General features: G+C 46.0%; 1 protein-coding gene across 1 annotated transcript; it reads left to right on the forward strand.

The window, feature by feature from the left end:
• Positions 1-1,012: 1,012 nt before the first annotated feature.
• Positions 1,013-7,046, forward strand: LOC119300332 (poly [ADP-ribose] polymerase tankyrase-1-like). Its single transcript, XM_037577330.1, has 11 exons — positions 1,013-1,207; positions 1,567-1,713; positions 1,795-1,926; positions 2,078-2,217; positions 2,394-2,480; positions 2,632-2,760; positions 3,531-3,683; positions 4,516-4,617; positions 6,257-6,427; positions 6,518-6,597; positions 6,699-7,046. Exons 1-11 carry the CDS (start codon positions 1,141-1,143, stop codon positions 6,724-6,726), a joined length of 1,236 nt encoding a protein of 411 aa, XP_037433227.1. The 5' UTR covers positions 1,013-1,140; the 3' UTR covers positions 6,727-7,046.
• Positions 7,047-14,321: the final 7,275 nt, after the last annotated feature.

A 14,321-nucleotide genomic window follows, 5' to 3' on the forward strand; every position in this document is an offset into this window, starting at 1 on the left:
GTGGGCAGCGTGGTAGCCGGGGGTGTGTCGTGCGGTGGAGATGCGTGTGGGCGGGGTGAAAACCTGATCTATCTTTGGATGGACCGGCGGCGACGAAGCTCGTTCCCTTCTTGAAGGCGTCGTCGCGGCTCTCGTTGCCCGTCGTGGTGCTCCAAGGGAAACTCTGATCCTCAGATCGGGCGGTGGCGGCACTCCGGTGTCGTTTCCTTCATGAAGGCGCTGCCTTGAAACTCATGATTCGTCGTATGTGGCTTCACTTCTACGCGGTGGCGTGTTCACGGCGGTAGCCCCCGGCTGCTCTTGTAGTGCTAGGGGTGGTGTTGTTGCGCTCATCTCCTATGTATCTTGCCTTGATATGTGTGTGCAGGGGCGTAGCTACGTACAGCTAGCCGGTGTCACTGGCACCGGGTCCAATTTGTAGTTGCTTAATATAATTCATTGATTTAGTGTGTAGTTCATTGATTGTTTGACATGTGGGCATGTGTTTTTCTATGTGGACAACGGATAATTTTCGGTCTGGATCCGCCCCTGTGTGTGAGTGTGTTGTGAGAGCGTGCGTTTGTATCAAGTGCCATTGATCATTATAGGTACAAAGTTAGTATAAAATTGAGTCAACTATTTTAAAATGAAGGGAGTACTTTATAAAGCGGGCGAAAGCATTTTTGGTAATTGACTCTTGCTCTTAGGAGACGCGCCTAGCCCCTTGTTCACCGCAAGAAAATACTCCCTCACGTTCTTATATTAAATTATTATAGAGGGAGTACCAAATACAAAAATACAATTAGTAAAGAAAAACACAATTAGCTATTTGCACGTATACTCCTGACGGCGTATCCACAGGCATCACATTCTACTAGTCTCCACCAGCAGGTACGCACCGGGAAGATAAAGAAATTAGAGCAACCTCACCTCACGTGACACGGAAGCAAACCCAACACGCGTTACCATTACTAGCATGGCCACGTGAGGCCCACTCGTTTCCCGTGCACTCCACGAGCCCCCGTCTGGCGCCACATACCACCGCCTGCTTTCCCCTCCCCCTATCAAATCCTCACTCCACTCGCCCCGCCCAGCCAGATCTTCCTAGAACCTTCAGCAACCCTAGGGCCCCAGCGAGAGGCCTCTGCCGCTGCCGCCGCCATGGCCCCCAACCCCGCCGCAATCGCCCTCCTGGCTGCCCTCGACGGCAATCTCCGCCTCCTCAAGAGTAAGTGCCGTCGGCTCTGCCGCCGTCCCCTGTTATATCCAGTGTCGAATGAAATGATGTGTGATATCGGCTTCTCCATTGTCCCGGACACTCTCGTGTAGCAATGCCTATGTAGCGTGGTCGAATCTGATGTTCTCTCCGGTTACTTTCTGAAAAAATTGGGCGTTAATTCCTTCGGCTTTGTTCTGCAAGTTAGGCAGAAACTGCCAAATTTGTGACTGCATGGATAGATAACTTCTGTATTTAGATCGATCTGGAGCCTCAGACGGTGCAAACGGCTCCCTAGTGCACCACGCTCCCCAGAATGTTCATGATTGTATTATTTGATTTTTGTTGCATCTGCAATTTCTCCATGCTAGAAATGTCCAAAAAGATGGATTTGCGGGAAACAAAGGACCCCAAAGGGCTCAACGCACTCCATTTCGCTGCAAATAAGGGGTCCCTGGAGATTTGCAAGTTCCTGTTGGAGGACGTGGGGGTCGATGTCAACTCGGTATCAAGCGTAGGTAAAATCTGTGCACCAGTAACAGGACTTGTTGCCTATATTAGTACTTAATTAGTACTGAAATGCCGCATTCTCCTTGTAGGTGCGACACCGATGTTTTATGCTGCACTCAAGGGAAATCTTCAGGTTGCCAGATATCTTCTCGATCATGGTAGCGATCCGGCGAAACCTAGTGAGAGGGGCTTAACGCCGCTGCACAATGCAGCAGAGCATGGTGCGTTCCTCATTCTTCAGTTCACTTGGTCTCTGAAATAGATGGAAGGCTTACAGGATAGTACTAGCTTACGAATGTTTTGTATACTATTTAGAAGACTAGAAGCTCCTTCTGTGCTTAATATTTGCTTATATATTTATTGTTCATCTAGGGCATTGTGAGATTGTAAGACTGTTGCTGTCCAAAGGAGTTGACGTGGATGTTATCAATTACCGAGGGACACCATTACATATGACTGCTGCAAAGGGTCAGCATCAGGCCATGAAAATTCTGCTGGAGCATGGTGCTGATGTAAGCTGTTGATTTCACACCTAATTGCATTGCATGCAGAGTTATAAAATGAAAAATAAAATGTGAAAAATTAGTCACCTGTAGCTTGAGGATGAAATGGTTCGTTCTCGAGATGCATCAGAATACTTGGTGGACATAATTTTAATTATTAATTGGCCATTCATTTGCCTTTACAGCCCAACAGAGTAGTCAATCATATCTTCTCACCACTAATGATGGCATGCTGTGGGAACTCCTTGGAATGCATGAAGCTACTGATTGAGGTCCAGTAACTTGTCTGCCCAATTTAATGTTTTTATGTTTGACTAATCAATTATATCGACCTCTAAACAATTGTTTGGAGCAGAATGCAAGTTAAATGTGCAGATCCTGTCTCTAAAGCTACCTTTGCATTTTGTATTTTCAATTCAATAGGCTGGTGCTGATGTGAATGGTAATAGTAGCTCTGGACCAACTCCTTTAACGGGGGCAGTTGATGATGGCTCAACTGAATTCGCCAAGTTCTTGCTGGAGGCTGGAGCTGACCCTAACATTCCTAACCAGGTAACATAGCTCCGGCTTTGATGATGCTTCTGTTTAGCTATTTTAATGCTTTCATGCTCGCAGTGTCACCTCCCTTGCAGACCTTTGGCTGCATGGTAATCTGTTATGCTACTTCTAAGGTATCCCAAGCGAAGAAGTGTGTTGTATACTAACTATAGACCGATCATGCGTCAAGTATTGTGCAACCAGTGTGTATCTGAATACATCTGCTGGACTTTGCAGTCACCTGGTCAGACATTTCATGATTTGAAGCTGTAGTGATAGATTTTTGTGCCATGGTTTTGATTTTTTTTTCACAACACATACAACAGGTTCGGAATATCACAGAATCATGATGCCATTGTGCCAGTTACTTCAAAAAAACGTTAGACCAGTAGGTTCAGATCATACCATTGGAATTCCATTATTGAGATGATTCAACAATGGAATTCCAATGGTATGATCTGAACCTACTGGTCTGACGATTTTAGCGAGTGCCACGATTACTCTGAACCTAACAGAATCGCGACACTCGCTAAAACTTCAGTCATGTTGCTACATCTCCTCCACATTTTGTTAGGTTCAAAATTCTAATACTGCCATCAGGATGAATTGATGAATAACTAGTACGATTTTCTTTTGACGGTATAGTGCAGAGAACTAGGGTGAATCGTGCCTGTCTTCCAATTCATGACTTTGATCATCCACCAAATTCCTTTTTCATACTGTTATATCTTCCATTTTCCATGCGGTGTTATATTACATCTTCCGGGTTTTTTTTTGTAACATAGCACGGGGATATTCCAATCAAGAGAGCAGCAGTCCGTGGTCAACGTGAACTTGTTGAGCTTCTGTTTCCTAAGACAAACCCAATTCCATCTGTGCCTGATTGGAGTGTTGATGGGATAATTACAACTATGAAATCTCCACAGACCAGGGTTCAGGTATGTGTGCGATTTGTTACTTGATTGTAGGATAAATTGTACTCCCTCCGTTCCGAATTACTTGTCTTAGATTTTTCTAGATACGGAGGTATCTAGCATTAAAATGAGTCTAGATACATCCGTATCTAGACAAATCCAAGACAAGTAATTCGGAACGGAGGGAGTAGTTTGCTATTTAGATTGGAGTAAGTCATGATGCTCTTATGGATGCATTCCCCTTGAAAAGATTTCCACACAGTGCAAATTCTTATGACCAGTACATACATGATTGCATCCATGGTCTATTCCTGTGACCCCCCTATCTACGTGTTCTTTGTTCTTGATTTATTTCCGCTATGACAACATATCCTAGAAAATATGGTAATTGACACATGGTAATATTGATTATATTGTAGCTGCCATGTTCTCTCTCCAAGCATGTATGTTTTTGATAAATGAATAATGGTAGAAAGATTGAAGTCGCTACATCTGTACCGGCATTGGGAAGCCATTGAACCCACAATTATAGGTTACTCTGCAGGTATTTGATTGGAGGATGTTACACATTAACTGAATTTCCTGTTGAAGTTTGTGTCAGCATTTTTTTATTAGCAAATTGCTCACAAACTTCAGTGGTTCTGGTCATGCGGGCACTTCCTCCAGCCAAGTCAGCAGTGTTAACAGAGGAAACATATGTCATGATTATTATTTTAGGAATTTTGACCAATATATCAAGATTATTATTTTAGGATTTTTGACAAGGAGCACATTTTCAACTGTAGCACCTACTGTGCTGCCTGAATCAGTCACACTCTCTATGCCTTTAAAGTTTAACCAAAATGCCTCTGTTCAGGATAGAGCTTCTGCAGAAGAACGGAAAGCTGATTTGAAGTCACAAGGGAAGGAAGCATTTGCAAAGAAGGACTACTTTACAGCAATGTACTACTATGGACTGGTAAGTGACTAAGTGCATGAACTAAAATAACTTGTTTGGAACAATACAAAATAAGTTCAGAAGAAACAGTAGTTCTAGGAGAGAATTCCTTATTTGGCCCTTCCTTAAAATTTGGTTCCCTTTTTGGCCCTAATAAAAAATTTCTTCCTGTTTTGACACTCAAACTTCATTTTGTTCCCTATGTGACATTTCTGTCAGTTTTGGCAACGAACACCGTTAAATGCGACATGAAAAGTCCATTTTATCCCTGGTGTAGTTTGTGCCGTGCGTTGGTGTGTGTTCTCGCTTGCATCTCAGACCAGCGGAATCGATTCGTATGTGTGTACTTGCGTATCCTCCGGAATAATACATCCAGCAGCCTGCTTGCCTATGAGGCTAGCTTCCATGTACATGGTGGTCAGATCCCGTTGCAAATAAACGACGACGCAACCTCAGCTTCGTGGATGCTGAAATCGAGGTCGGGACCGGCGGGACTGACGAAGCGGCGGGTGCCGAGCTTGAAACTGTTCTTGGCCATGTCTAGAGCTTGACGGAGAGATGTCCTGAGAAGCAGATTAGGTGGGTGCGCTGCCAGAGATTGAGGAATCACATCGGCTGGTGGTGGTGGGAGGTGCAGCGGTAGGAGGTAGCAGGGGGTTGGGCGCCCGTGCGACGCACATCCGCGTTGCCTGTGAGGCGCCCGTGACGGTGCCGGGGATGGCCCGCTGGACGACGCTAATTTAGGCGGTGGAGCAGATGATGCTCCGACGGTGGCGCCGATTCGCGGAATCTACGATGGGAAGGGACGAGAAAGAGGGGAGAGCAGCGACGCCAGCTCGAAATTCGCCGCCGCGGCCGTCGCTCCCTTAGGGCGGGCACAGGAACGACTCCCCACCATGGCCGCCTCGCCCGTGACCCTCCTCCACTGCGACTTCCACCTCGGCCGCCCCCTCCTCCATGTTGCTCTCCGCGCCGCGCTAGGGTTAGGGCTCAGGGAGAAGGGGATCGGGGGAGAAGGGGAGAGAATCGGGACGGTTCGGCCAGAAAAGGTTTTTCTGTTTCTTTTTTTTTCAACGTGCTAAAGCAGGGGTAAATAGGAGTTTTCATCTCGTAGTTGACGGTGTTAACAACAAAGAATGACAAATAGGAGTTTTCATCTCGTAGTTGACGGTGTTAACAACAAAGAATGATGGAAGTGTCATGGAAGGAAGAAAATAAAGTTGTAGTATCAAAAAAGGAAAAACAAAATTTCTAGGGCCAAAAAAGGAACCAAATTTTTAAAAAGGATCAAATAAGGAATCCCCTCTAGTTCTAGAGCATCAGGTTCAGGATTGAAAGTGCAGTGACTTCAGATTTCCTTGTAGCAGTACAATTTGTTTACTTAATGAGGGTTGGTAAGATTGACGGATGATTCATCATGGTTTATGTTGAAATGTTTGTGAAGGCATGGGTGTCTTACATCAGGATCATACAATAAAAGTAACTACATTTCATTTAGGGTTGACACTTCATCCGCGACACCCTTTTCTGCTCAAGTCTGATGAGTGCTTATTTGTGCTTTTCTTACATTTAAACTAATGAAAATGCCTTCAGAGAGCCTGTTAGATCCAGTTATCATTGCATGGAAAAATCATGCGATGCTGACCACATGCAAATGTAGGTGATGGAGATAGACCCACTTGATGCGACCCTGTTTGCTAACCGGAGCCTCTGCTGGCTGCGCATGCGAGAAGGGGACAGAGCACTGGCAGACGCTCAACGGTGCAAAATGCTGCGTCCTGGCTGGTCCAAGGCATGGTACCGAGAGGGCTCAGCTCTCATTTTCATGGAGGTATAGTTGGTGTTCAAATCAAACCTTTCAATCTGATTCAGTCTCTCAACCTGTGTCTCACTTCCTCTCATGGCGTCCCTCCATTTACAGGATTACCAAAGGGCAGTTGATGCGTTCCAGGAGGCGCTGAGACTCGACCCTGACAGCAGTGAGATCAAGAAGATGTTAAGGTAATGATGCCCTTGAATCTTGCATCGTTGCCCCTGTTTGAATCTTGTTCAGTTTTGAGGTTTTCCGATGTTTTGACGCCTTCCATTCTTGCAACCTGCAGCGAGGCCAAAAGTAAGGCTACTCGCTAAGAGTAGGACCTGCGATGGAGCTGACATATAAGCAAGTGCCTTTGTCCTACATACCTGTGATCATCCTGTCTTTTCGCCGGCTACTAATCCACTACCAGGCTTGCTCGTATTGCAGCCGTTGACAAGCTAGCTACTTTCGAACTGTGCTCGAGGGCAGCTGCGGAGCTTCAACAGGAATAAGAGCAATAAAACGTATTGTACTACTATGTATTAGCTGTGAAGGAAAATGAGTTGTTAGATGCACCAACAAATAATAGTTCATGAAGTTCTTTTACCTGAGATAGACGAGGCCAGCATGAAAATCCCTTGCAAGTTAAAATCCCCTTCAGCCACCTTGGCCAATTCGGTTGCCAGGGATCCTCCCGGGATCCCCCTACTTTCCCTGGATAGGAAAATCACGAGCTGAATCAACCCAGAGGAGCCGAGCCTACCGTGCAATTCGGTCGCCTGCGAAGGGGAAGGACCCCCTCCCTTTCCCTGACTGTTGCCGGGTGTGACTTTCACGCCTCAAGAGGCTGGGGACAAAATCCTCGCTCGCTCTCGCAACTGAGTGGCGGCGTTGGATGATGACTACGATTTTTCTCCGTCCGGCGGCCGGGACCGACGCCCTAAGAGCAACTTGGGGTCAAAGTGAACACAAAAGTTGGCCCGATGCGCCGGGCCAAATGGAGGCGCATCCGCTTTTTATTCGTCGGACGATCCATTTCTGACCTTTTTATCAGTTGGATGATCCATTTCAGACCCAAATTTAGGCCTCACGCCCGCCTACTTCTTTTGGCCCACCAGTTGGTAGCATGTAGGCCATTCTCTTCCTGCCTATCGACAACAAGCCCCTGCCCGCCCCACCCGTCGTCGCCGCCGCCCAGCTTCGATGCCCTTGCCAGCAGTACGGACCCATATACCTCCGCCAGGCCAAACGGAGGCGCGTCCGCTTTTTATTCGTCGGACGATCCATTTCTGACCTTTTTATTTGTTGGACGATGCATTTCAGATCCAAATTTAGGCCTCACGCCCGCCTACTTCTTCTGGCCCACCAGTTGGTAGCACGTAGGCCATTCTCTTCCTGCCCATCGACAACAAGCCCCTGCCCGCCCCACCTGTCGTCGCCGCCCAGCTTCGATGCCCTTGCCAGCAGTACGGACCCATAAACCTCCCCCGCACACGGCCACCTTTTCGTGTCCTTGCCATCATTGCCTTGCCTTCGGGCCACCGCGACTCCCCCTCGACGTCGCTGCGACCACGAAGTTGCCCCCGTGACCCCGACCAACTCCTTCGTCTAACACTGCCAGCCAGCTACCTGGTCCATGGAAGACATGTATCTCTTCGCCGGCCAGCTTCTTCGACGACGCCCGCAACTATTCAATAGTTTGCCCCCAAGGTACAAATGGACTCCGCTGACAGGTTCTTTTTCCATAATTTCCTCTGCGAGTCCAATGATTCCCCATATGACAATAAGGAGATGGTGGCTTTTGTGTTGGTCGTCCATGATCACCTTAGTAGGCAGTAGCCGTTGTTCCGGGGCACGCTCCGGCGTTGAATCGCAACCGAGAGAGGTGCCATTTCCTTCAACGCTCACCAGTGTTTGCAAGGCTTGCCGAAGGCCACTGCCCGTCGGTGAATGTTAACATCAACGACCACAACTATAACAAAAAAATATTACCTAGCTGACGGTATCTATCCTTAGTGGACAACTATTGTGAAGACAATCTCTAACCCTGTATGAGAGAAGAGGAGGAGACTTGCACAAGAGCAAGAGAGTGCTAGGAAGGATGTGGAACGTGCCTTTGGTGTTCTGTAATTTTGATGGGGCATCGTTCGGCATCCTGCTAGAACTTGAAGCACCAAGAAGTTGTCGGAGATGATGACTGCTTGTATGATCATGCACAATATGATCGTAGAGGATGAGCGCCCGAAACGTATCTACGACCAACGGTTTCAGTTCTAGGATGATAATGTTGTGTCTGAACATGGAGAAGCGGCAACGTTTGCACGGGTCACTTAATTTCATCATCTGTGTGGTGATTAGGAAACTCACATTCAGCCGCAAGATGATTTGGTTGAGTATATGTGGGCTCATGTTGGCAACCAATAGATGTATCTTTTTTATATGTATTTGAGACAATTTAATTTTTATCTGACTTGTAAATTATGATATATTTATTTGGCTTGTGAACTATGCTATATTTGTTTGCTTGTGAAACTATGTAAAATGTGTGTATTTGTTTAAAAACGACAGCAAGCCTAGCGTGCGTGCAAAATTGGGTCTACGCGTTAGGTGTACTGCCGACCCAACAAAAACAAGGCGGACGATGATCGACGGTCGACCCAAATCCGTTTGGGTCGACGCGTTGGAGGTGCTCTAACTACCTATACAAAGTAATCCGCCTCCACGCTCTGCCAGGTCGCGTTTTGATCTTTCTACCAGCCATATACAAGGCCTTAACTTTAGGAAGGGCTTTCCAGCACGGAGAATCATTGAACCTGGGTTCAACCGTAGCCACAGTTCTTTTTTTTTATTCTCCGTGCTGGAAAGCCCTTCTTAAAGTTAAGGCCCTGTATATGGCTGGTAGAAAGATCAAAGCGAAATCAGGAGATCTAACTAGAGTGTGGAAAGACTCTATTAATGGGTCTAGACCATTCCAGGACTATTACCCCCTGCTGTTTGACATATGCACTGAGCAGGAATGCACTGTCGCAGAAGTCAAAGCTGTGACTCCCAACACCTTCTTTAGAAGAAGGCTTACCCCTGATCTTCAAAGGCAATGGGAGGATATGAGGAAATATATTGACAGTATACAGCTGGGAGTAGGGGGGACCAAGTATACTGGGGGCTAAATGGTAATGGTAGATTTTCTACCAAATCTATGTACAAATGGCTAGAAAACCCTCTTAGTGGCTGTCACTATAGATGGATTTGGAAGGCCAAGATCCCCCTCAAAGTCAAAATTTTCCTGTGGCAGCTATCTCAGGATGCTGTCTTGACTAGGCAAGTTATGAAGGAGAGGAGATGGCCTGGGGATCCAAATGCTCCTTTTGTGACAATATTGAATCATCCCGGCATTTGTTTTTCACTTGTCCTGTGGCTAAAGTGGTGTAGCGTTGTGTTGGGATGGCTTTAGGGACGGACCTCTGTCCAAACAGTTACTGGCAATATTTCTCCTGGTGCCACACTTTCCTTCCCTATGGGAAGAAATACTACACTGTTGGCCTGACGGCCGTTTGCTGGCTATCTGGTTGGCTAGAAATCGAGCCACCTTTGAGAAGAAACAGATTAAGACACCGTTTGAGATTGTGTTTTCCGTGTGCTCCTTTTTGCTATATTGGGCAGGTCTTCAGCAAGGTGATGAAGTCAAGGAGCTGCGCAGTGGGGCAGCGATGGTCAGGTCAAGCACTATGAGCATGATGAAGATGTGCGAGACGGCGAGGAGACCGATCGAGGGAGAATGATCTCGCAATCTCGCCTGCTGTCATAGTTGCCGCTGTCGTTTCCAGCTGCTGTCCGTTTTCTGTTTGGCTCTTGTGATGAGCTTTTGGCTGTAATAGACTGTAGTATTTCAGGTCGTCGTTGAACTATGGTGTTGTCAGGTTTTCGCCCCATGGCGTTCGTTTCGATGTCGGGCGAACGCAGTGGGTTTCCTGGTGTAAGTGCATCTAGTGCCACCCCAGTTGGTTTTGGAGTATTGACGACAAACCTAGTTGAGGGACTAATGTGTTTGTGAGAATTGCAGGATAACACAGGTAGAAGTCCCTCATGATTCGGTTTTACTACCAGAGATGACCCCTAAAAATGTATGAAGACATTGAAGTCAAAGGTGGTATATGAAGATATTCACATTGAAGACTATGACAAGAGAAGACACGATATGAAGACTATGGAGCTCGAAGACTTAGATCTTTCGTAGTTCTTTTTCTTTTGTGTTGAGTCATAGGAACCACCGTACTGTTAAGTGGGGTCCAAGAGAACCAGTCAGAATGACTGAAGTGATGCCTAAACCAAAAACCTATGTCTTCGGGTGAAAACAATGAGAGCGAATCTTGTCCAGAGTCGGACAAGTCAGCTTTGCTTGTAGCCCAAGTAAAGTTGCCGTGTGAGTTTCAAATCTGACCGTTGGGACACGTGTCAGTTCCTTAGTGACCCAGGGTCATTTCGGACAAATCAGGTCGGGTTGCCAAGTGGCTATAAATAGCCCACCCCCTACAACCATAAACAGTTGGCTGCTCAGATTGAGAGTACGACTTTTGTCGTTTGAGAGCAACCCACCTCGAAGCCTTTGAGAGAGAATTCCTTGCGAGGATAAAGACCTAACCACCAGAGCCAGAGAGAATTGGGCATCACTTAAGTCTTCTTGTCTGTGTGATCTCAAGACTTATTACACTTGAGGACTGTGCATCCTTCAGCCGGTTAGGCGTCACGTTCTGAGCATCCAAGAGACATTGTGGATTGCCAGTGAACGAAGTCTGTGAAGGTTTGGGAGTCTACCTTGAAGACTTACCAGAGTGATTGGGCGAGGTCTATGTGACCTTAGCTCAAGGAGAATACGGTGAGGACTGGGTGTCCTGAGCTGCGTGTTCAGGACTGGGTGTCCGGGACTGTGTGTCCTAAGGTTTAAATACCTAGCCGCTCCAACCAGACGTACAGTTGTCACAGCAACTGGAACTGGTCCAACAAATCATTGTCTTCAACGAGTCACTGGTTTCATCTTCACTTCACTTTACTTACTGTTTCTCCTTGTGAAGTCATTGTATGTTTGCTTTATCATTTGTCTTCACTGAGTGACTGCGTGTTCTGTTTGGCTTCATAATATCTTCCTACCTGATCCTTACTACCTAGCTGCTATTAGTCTTTGTGCTTTCACTTTATTGAATACTTGACTATGGTTTGCCTAGTGTAGTCTACCTTCCGCTGCATGGTAATAGGTTCAATTTTATCGTTTGTCTTCAAAACTCCCATGTTATGAAGACTTTCATAAAAATCGCCTATTCACCCCCCTCTAGTCGATATAACGCACTTTTAATTGGTATCAGAGCAAGGTGCTCCCTTGTTCTGTGTGATTCGGTTTAACCACCTGGAGTTTTAGCTATGTCGACTGCAGGGATAATTAAAGTCTCCGCTGCGTGCCCCATCTTTGATAGAACTGAATATCCCTACTGTAAGAATAAGATGCGTATGCATCTTGAAGCCATTGACGTCGACCTATGGTATGTCGTCAAAAACGACATTCCCAAGGCTGGAGAAGGTGTCACTGTTGCTGATGTCAAGAAATTCGTTCAACTGGACTCTACTGCCAAGAATATCATCTGTGGTCATCTGACCAAAGGACAGTATGGCCGTGTGAGTGCTTTGAAGACATTCAAGCTGGTCTGGGACTGGCTCTCCAAGGTCAATGAAGGCATCTCAACCCAGAGAGATCAGAGAATCAGTGTTCTTCGCAACCTCTTCAACCGCTTCAAGCGAAATGACAATGAGAATGTCCAGTACACATTTGACCGACTCACTGACATCACAAATGAGCTTCAAGCCCTCGGCGCCACTGAGATTACCAAACACGAAGTCGTCAAGACGCTGCTGAGATCACTTGATAGTTCGTTTGACATCCTGGCCCTGATGATTCAAGAACGTCCTGATTTCAAGACACTCGATCCGTCCGACATACTTGAGAGGCTCAACACATATGAGTTTCAGCTTTCGGAGAAAAGAGAGATCTACGGTCCAAACTATGGGCGAACTCGTGCCTTGAAGGCAAAAGCTGTCTCCTCATCTGAAGAAGAATCTGATAGCAGTTCTGATGACCCTGAAGACATTGGAAGGGAACTTGCTATGCTTGTCAAGAAGTTCCAAAAATTCACCAAGAAGAAAGGCTTCAGAAAGTCTTTCCGATCAAGTTCAAGGAATGATGAAGCTCCTGCTCATGACTACAAGAAGAAAACATGTCACAAGTGCAAGAAACTTGCCACTTCATCTCTGAGTGTGCACAGTGGAACAATGAGAACAAAAAGAAGAAGAAGAGCAAGGAATATGACTCTGACGACAAGAAGAAGAAGAAGAAATACTTAAAGTCTTCTTCCAAGTCTTCCTCAAAGTCTTCATCACACAAGAAGAGCTCATCTGGCAAGGCACGTGCGTTTGTTGGAAAGGAAATGGATTCAGAGGAGGAGTCTGCTTCTGAGGAGGCGGAGGTGGAGTCTGAAGAGGAATCCGACTCAGGCGTCGCAAGTCTGGCTACAACATACGTTGCCAAGTCCATCTTCGACACTGAAGACAATGACTTCATCACCGACGCCGATGCAAATAACAAGGACTAATCCGCTTCCACCTACTGCTTCATGGCACGCGGTGCCAAGGTAAACACACGCACTACTCATTATCAAACATCTAGTGACGATGACTCTGATTGTGTTTCAAAACCTAGCTACAAAACACTTGCTAAAATTGCAACTGAACAACAGAAAGCTATGGAACATATTCAAAAAAATTTAGACAGAAGCGATGATCTGTTGGGTGCTGAAATGACTCGATCTGAATCCTTAATTGAAGACATAAAAAATCTTCACGTTAAGTATCAGGAACTTGAAAATCGTCATGAAACTCTCTCAACAACTCATGAAAAGCTTTCCTATGATTATCTTTAAAGGAAGCAAGATCTTGAGAAATTGAGAGCGGTTCATGAAGATCTTCAAACGGAAAACGAGTCACTTCGTGCCAAACAGATCAGTCCCGATCAGGAAGGATTTGAACCACCATGTCTTAAATGCATTGAGCGTGATAATGCTATTTCTGTTGCTGAATGTTCTACTGCTACTGCTGTTGCAATATCTTCAACTGTTGATGCGGTAACTAACCCCTCTGTTGAGGATACCACCGCTATTGCTGATGAGAATGCTAGGTTGAAGACATTGCTTGAAACAGGGATGTACAAAAGTCTTCAAGGGCATCAGACACCATGTGATGTCCTCAAAAAGCAGATTCTGAACCGAAACCCTAGGAAAGAGGGTGTTGGGTTCGTAAGGAAAATGAATGCAGATGGCTCTTACTGGAAACCTGAGCAGTACCCCAAAACCACATGGGTTGCTGCAAAGGAATCTTCAGCAGATCCATCCAATTTATCTGGCTTCACTTGTGCTAACCCCATTATCATTGATGAATCCTTTGATGCAAACTATAAACTGTTTAAGAATCAGAATGGTGAAGTTTTGCCAGGTACATTGATACTAACTGCAGGAATGGACCGCCTATGAAGAAGATCTGGGTTCCGAAAACGTGTCTGGAAAATCTTCTTGTGAATGTCTTCATGACACCTCACATGAAGAAGACAAACCTCAGACCAAAAGCATCATACGGTCCAAAGGCTTCATACAGACAGAGGACTCACCTGAGTCACACTAACGCAAATGTTTTGCAGGGAAACCATACTCAGGCATATGAATATGAGAGTCGTTCATCAAACCGTCATGTTCATATGACCAAGAACTATTCTGCCTATTCTTATGAGTACTATTGTCCGCCTGCTAGACTGTTTGCTAGGGCTCCAAAGCCAAAATTCTCAGATGCTGCACTTAGACTTATTGCTTCTAAGCCACCCTTGAAGATGTGGGTG

Source organism: Triticum dicoccoides, chromosome 5A, assembly GCF_002162155.2.
Source record: "Triticum dicoccoides isolate Atlit2015 ecotype Zavitan chromosome 5A, WEW_v2.0, whole genome shotgun sequence".
Lineage (NCBI taxonomy): Eukaryota > Viridiplantae > Streptophyta > Magnoliopsida > Poales > Poaceae > Triticum > Triticum dicoccoides.

Coding starts and splice junctions, on each gene's coding strand:
- LOC119300332 (XM_037577330.1), top strand. CDS start 1,141: ATGGCCCCCAACCCCGCCGCAATCGCCCTCCTGGCTGCCCTCGACGGC. Junction 1,208..1,566: donor CAATCTCCGCCTCCTCAAGA/GTAAGTGCCGTC, acceptor TCTCCATGCTAG/AAATGTCCAAAAAGATGGAT. Junction 6,428..6,517: donor CAGCTCTCATTTTCATGGAG/GTATAGTTGGTG, acceptor CTCCATTTACAG/GATTACCAAAGGGCAGTTGA.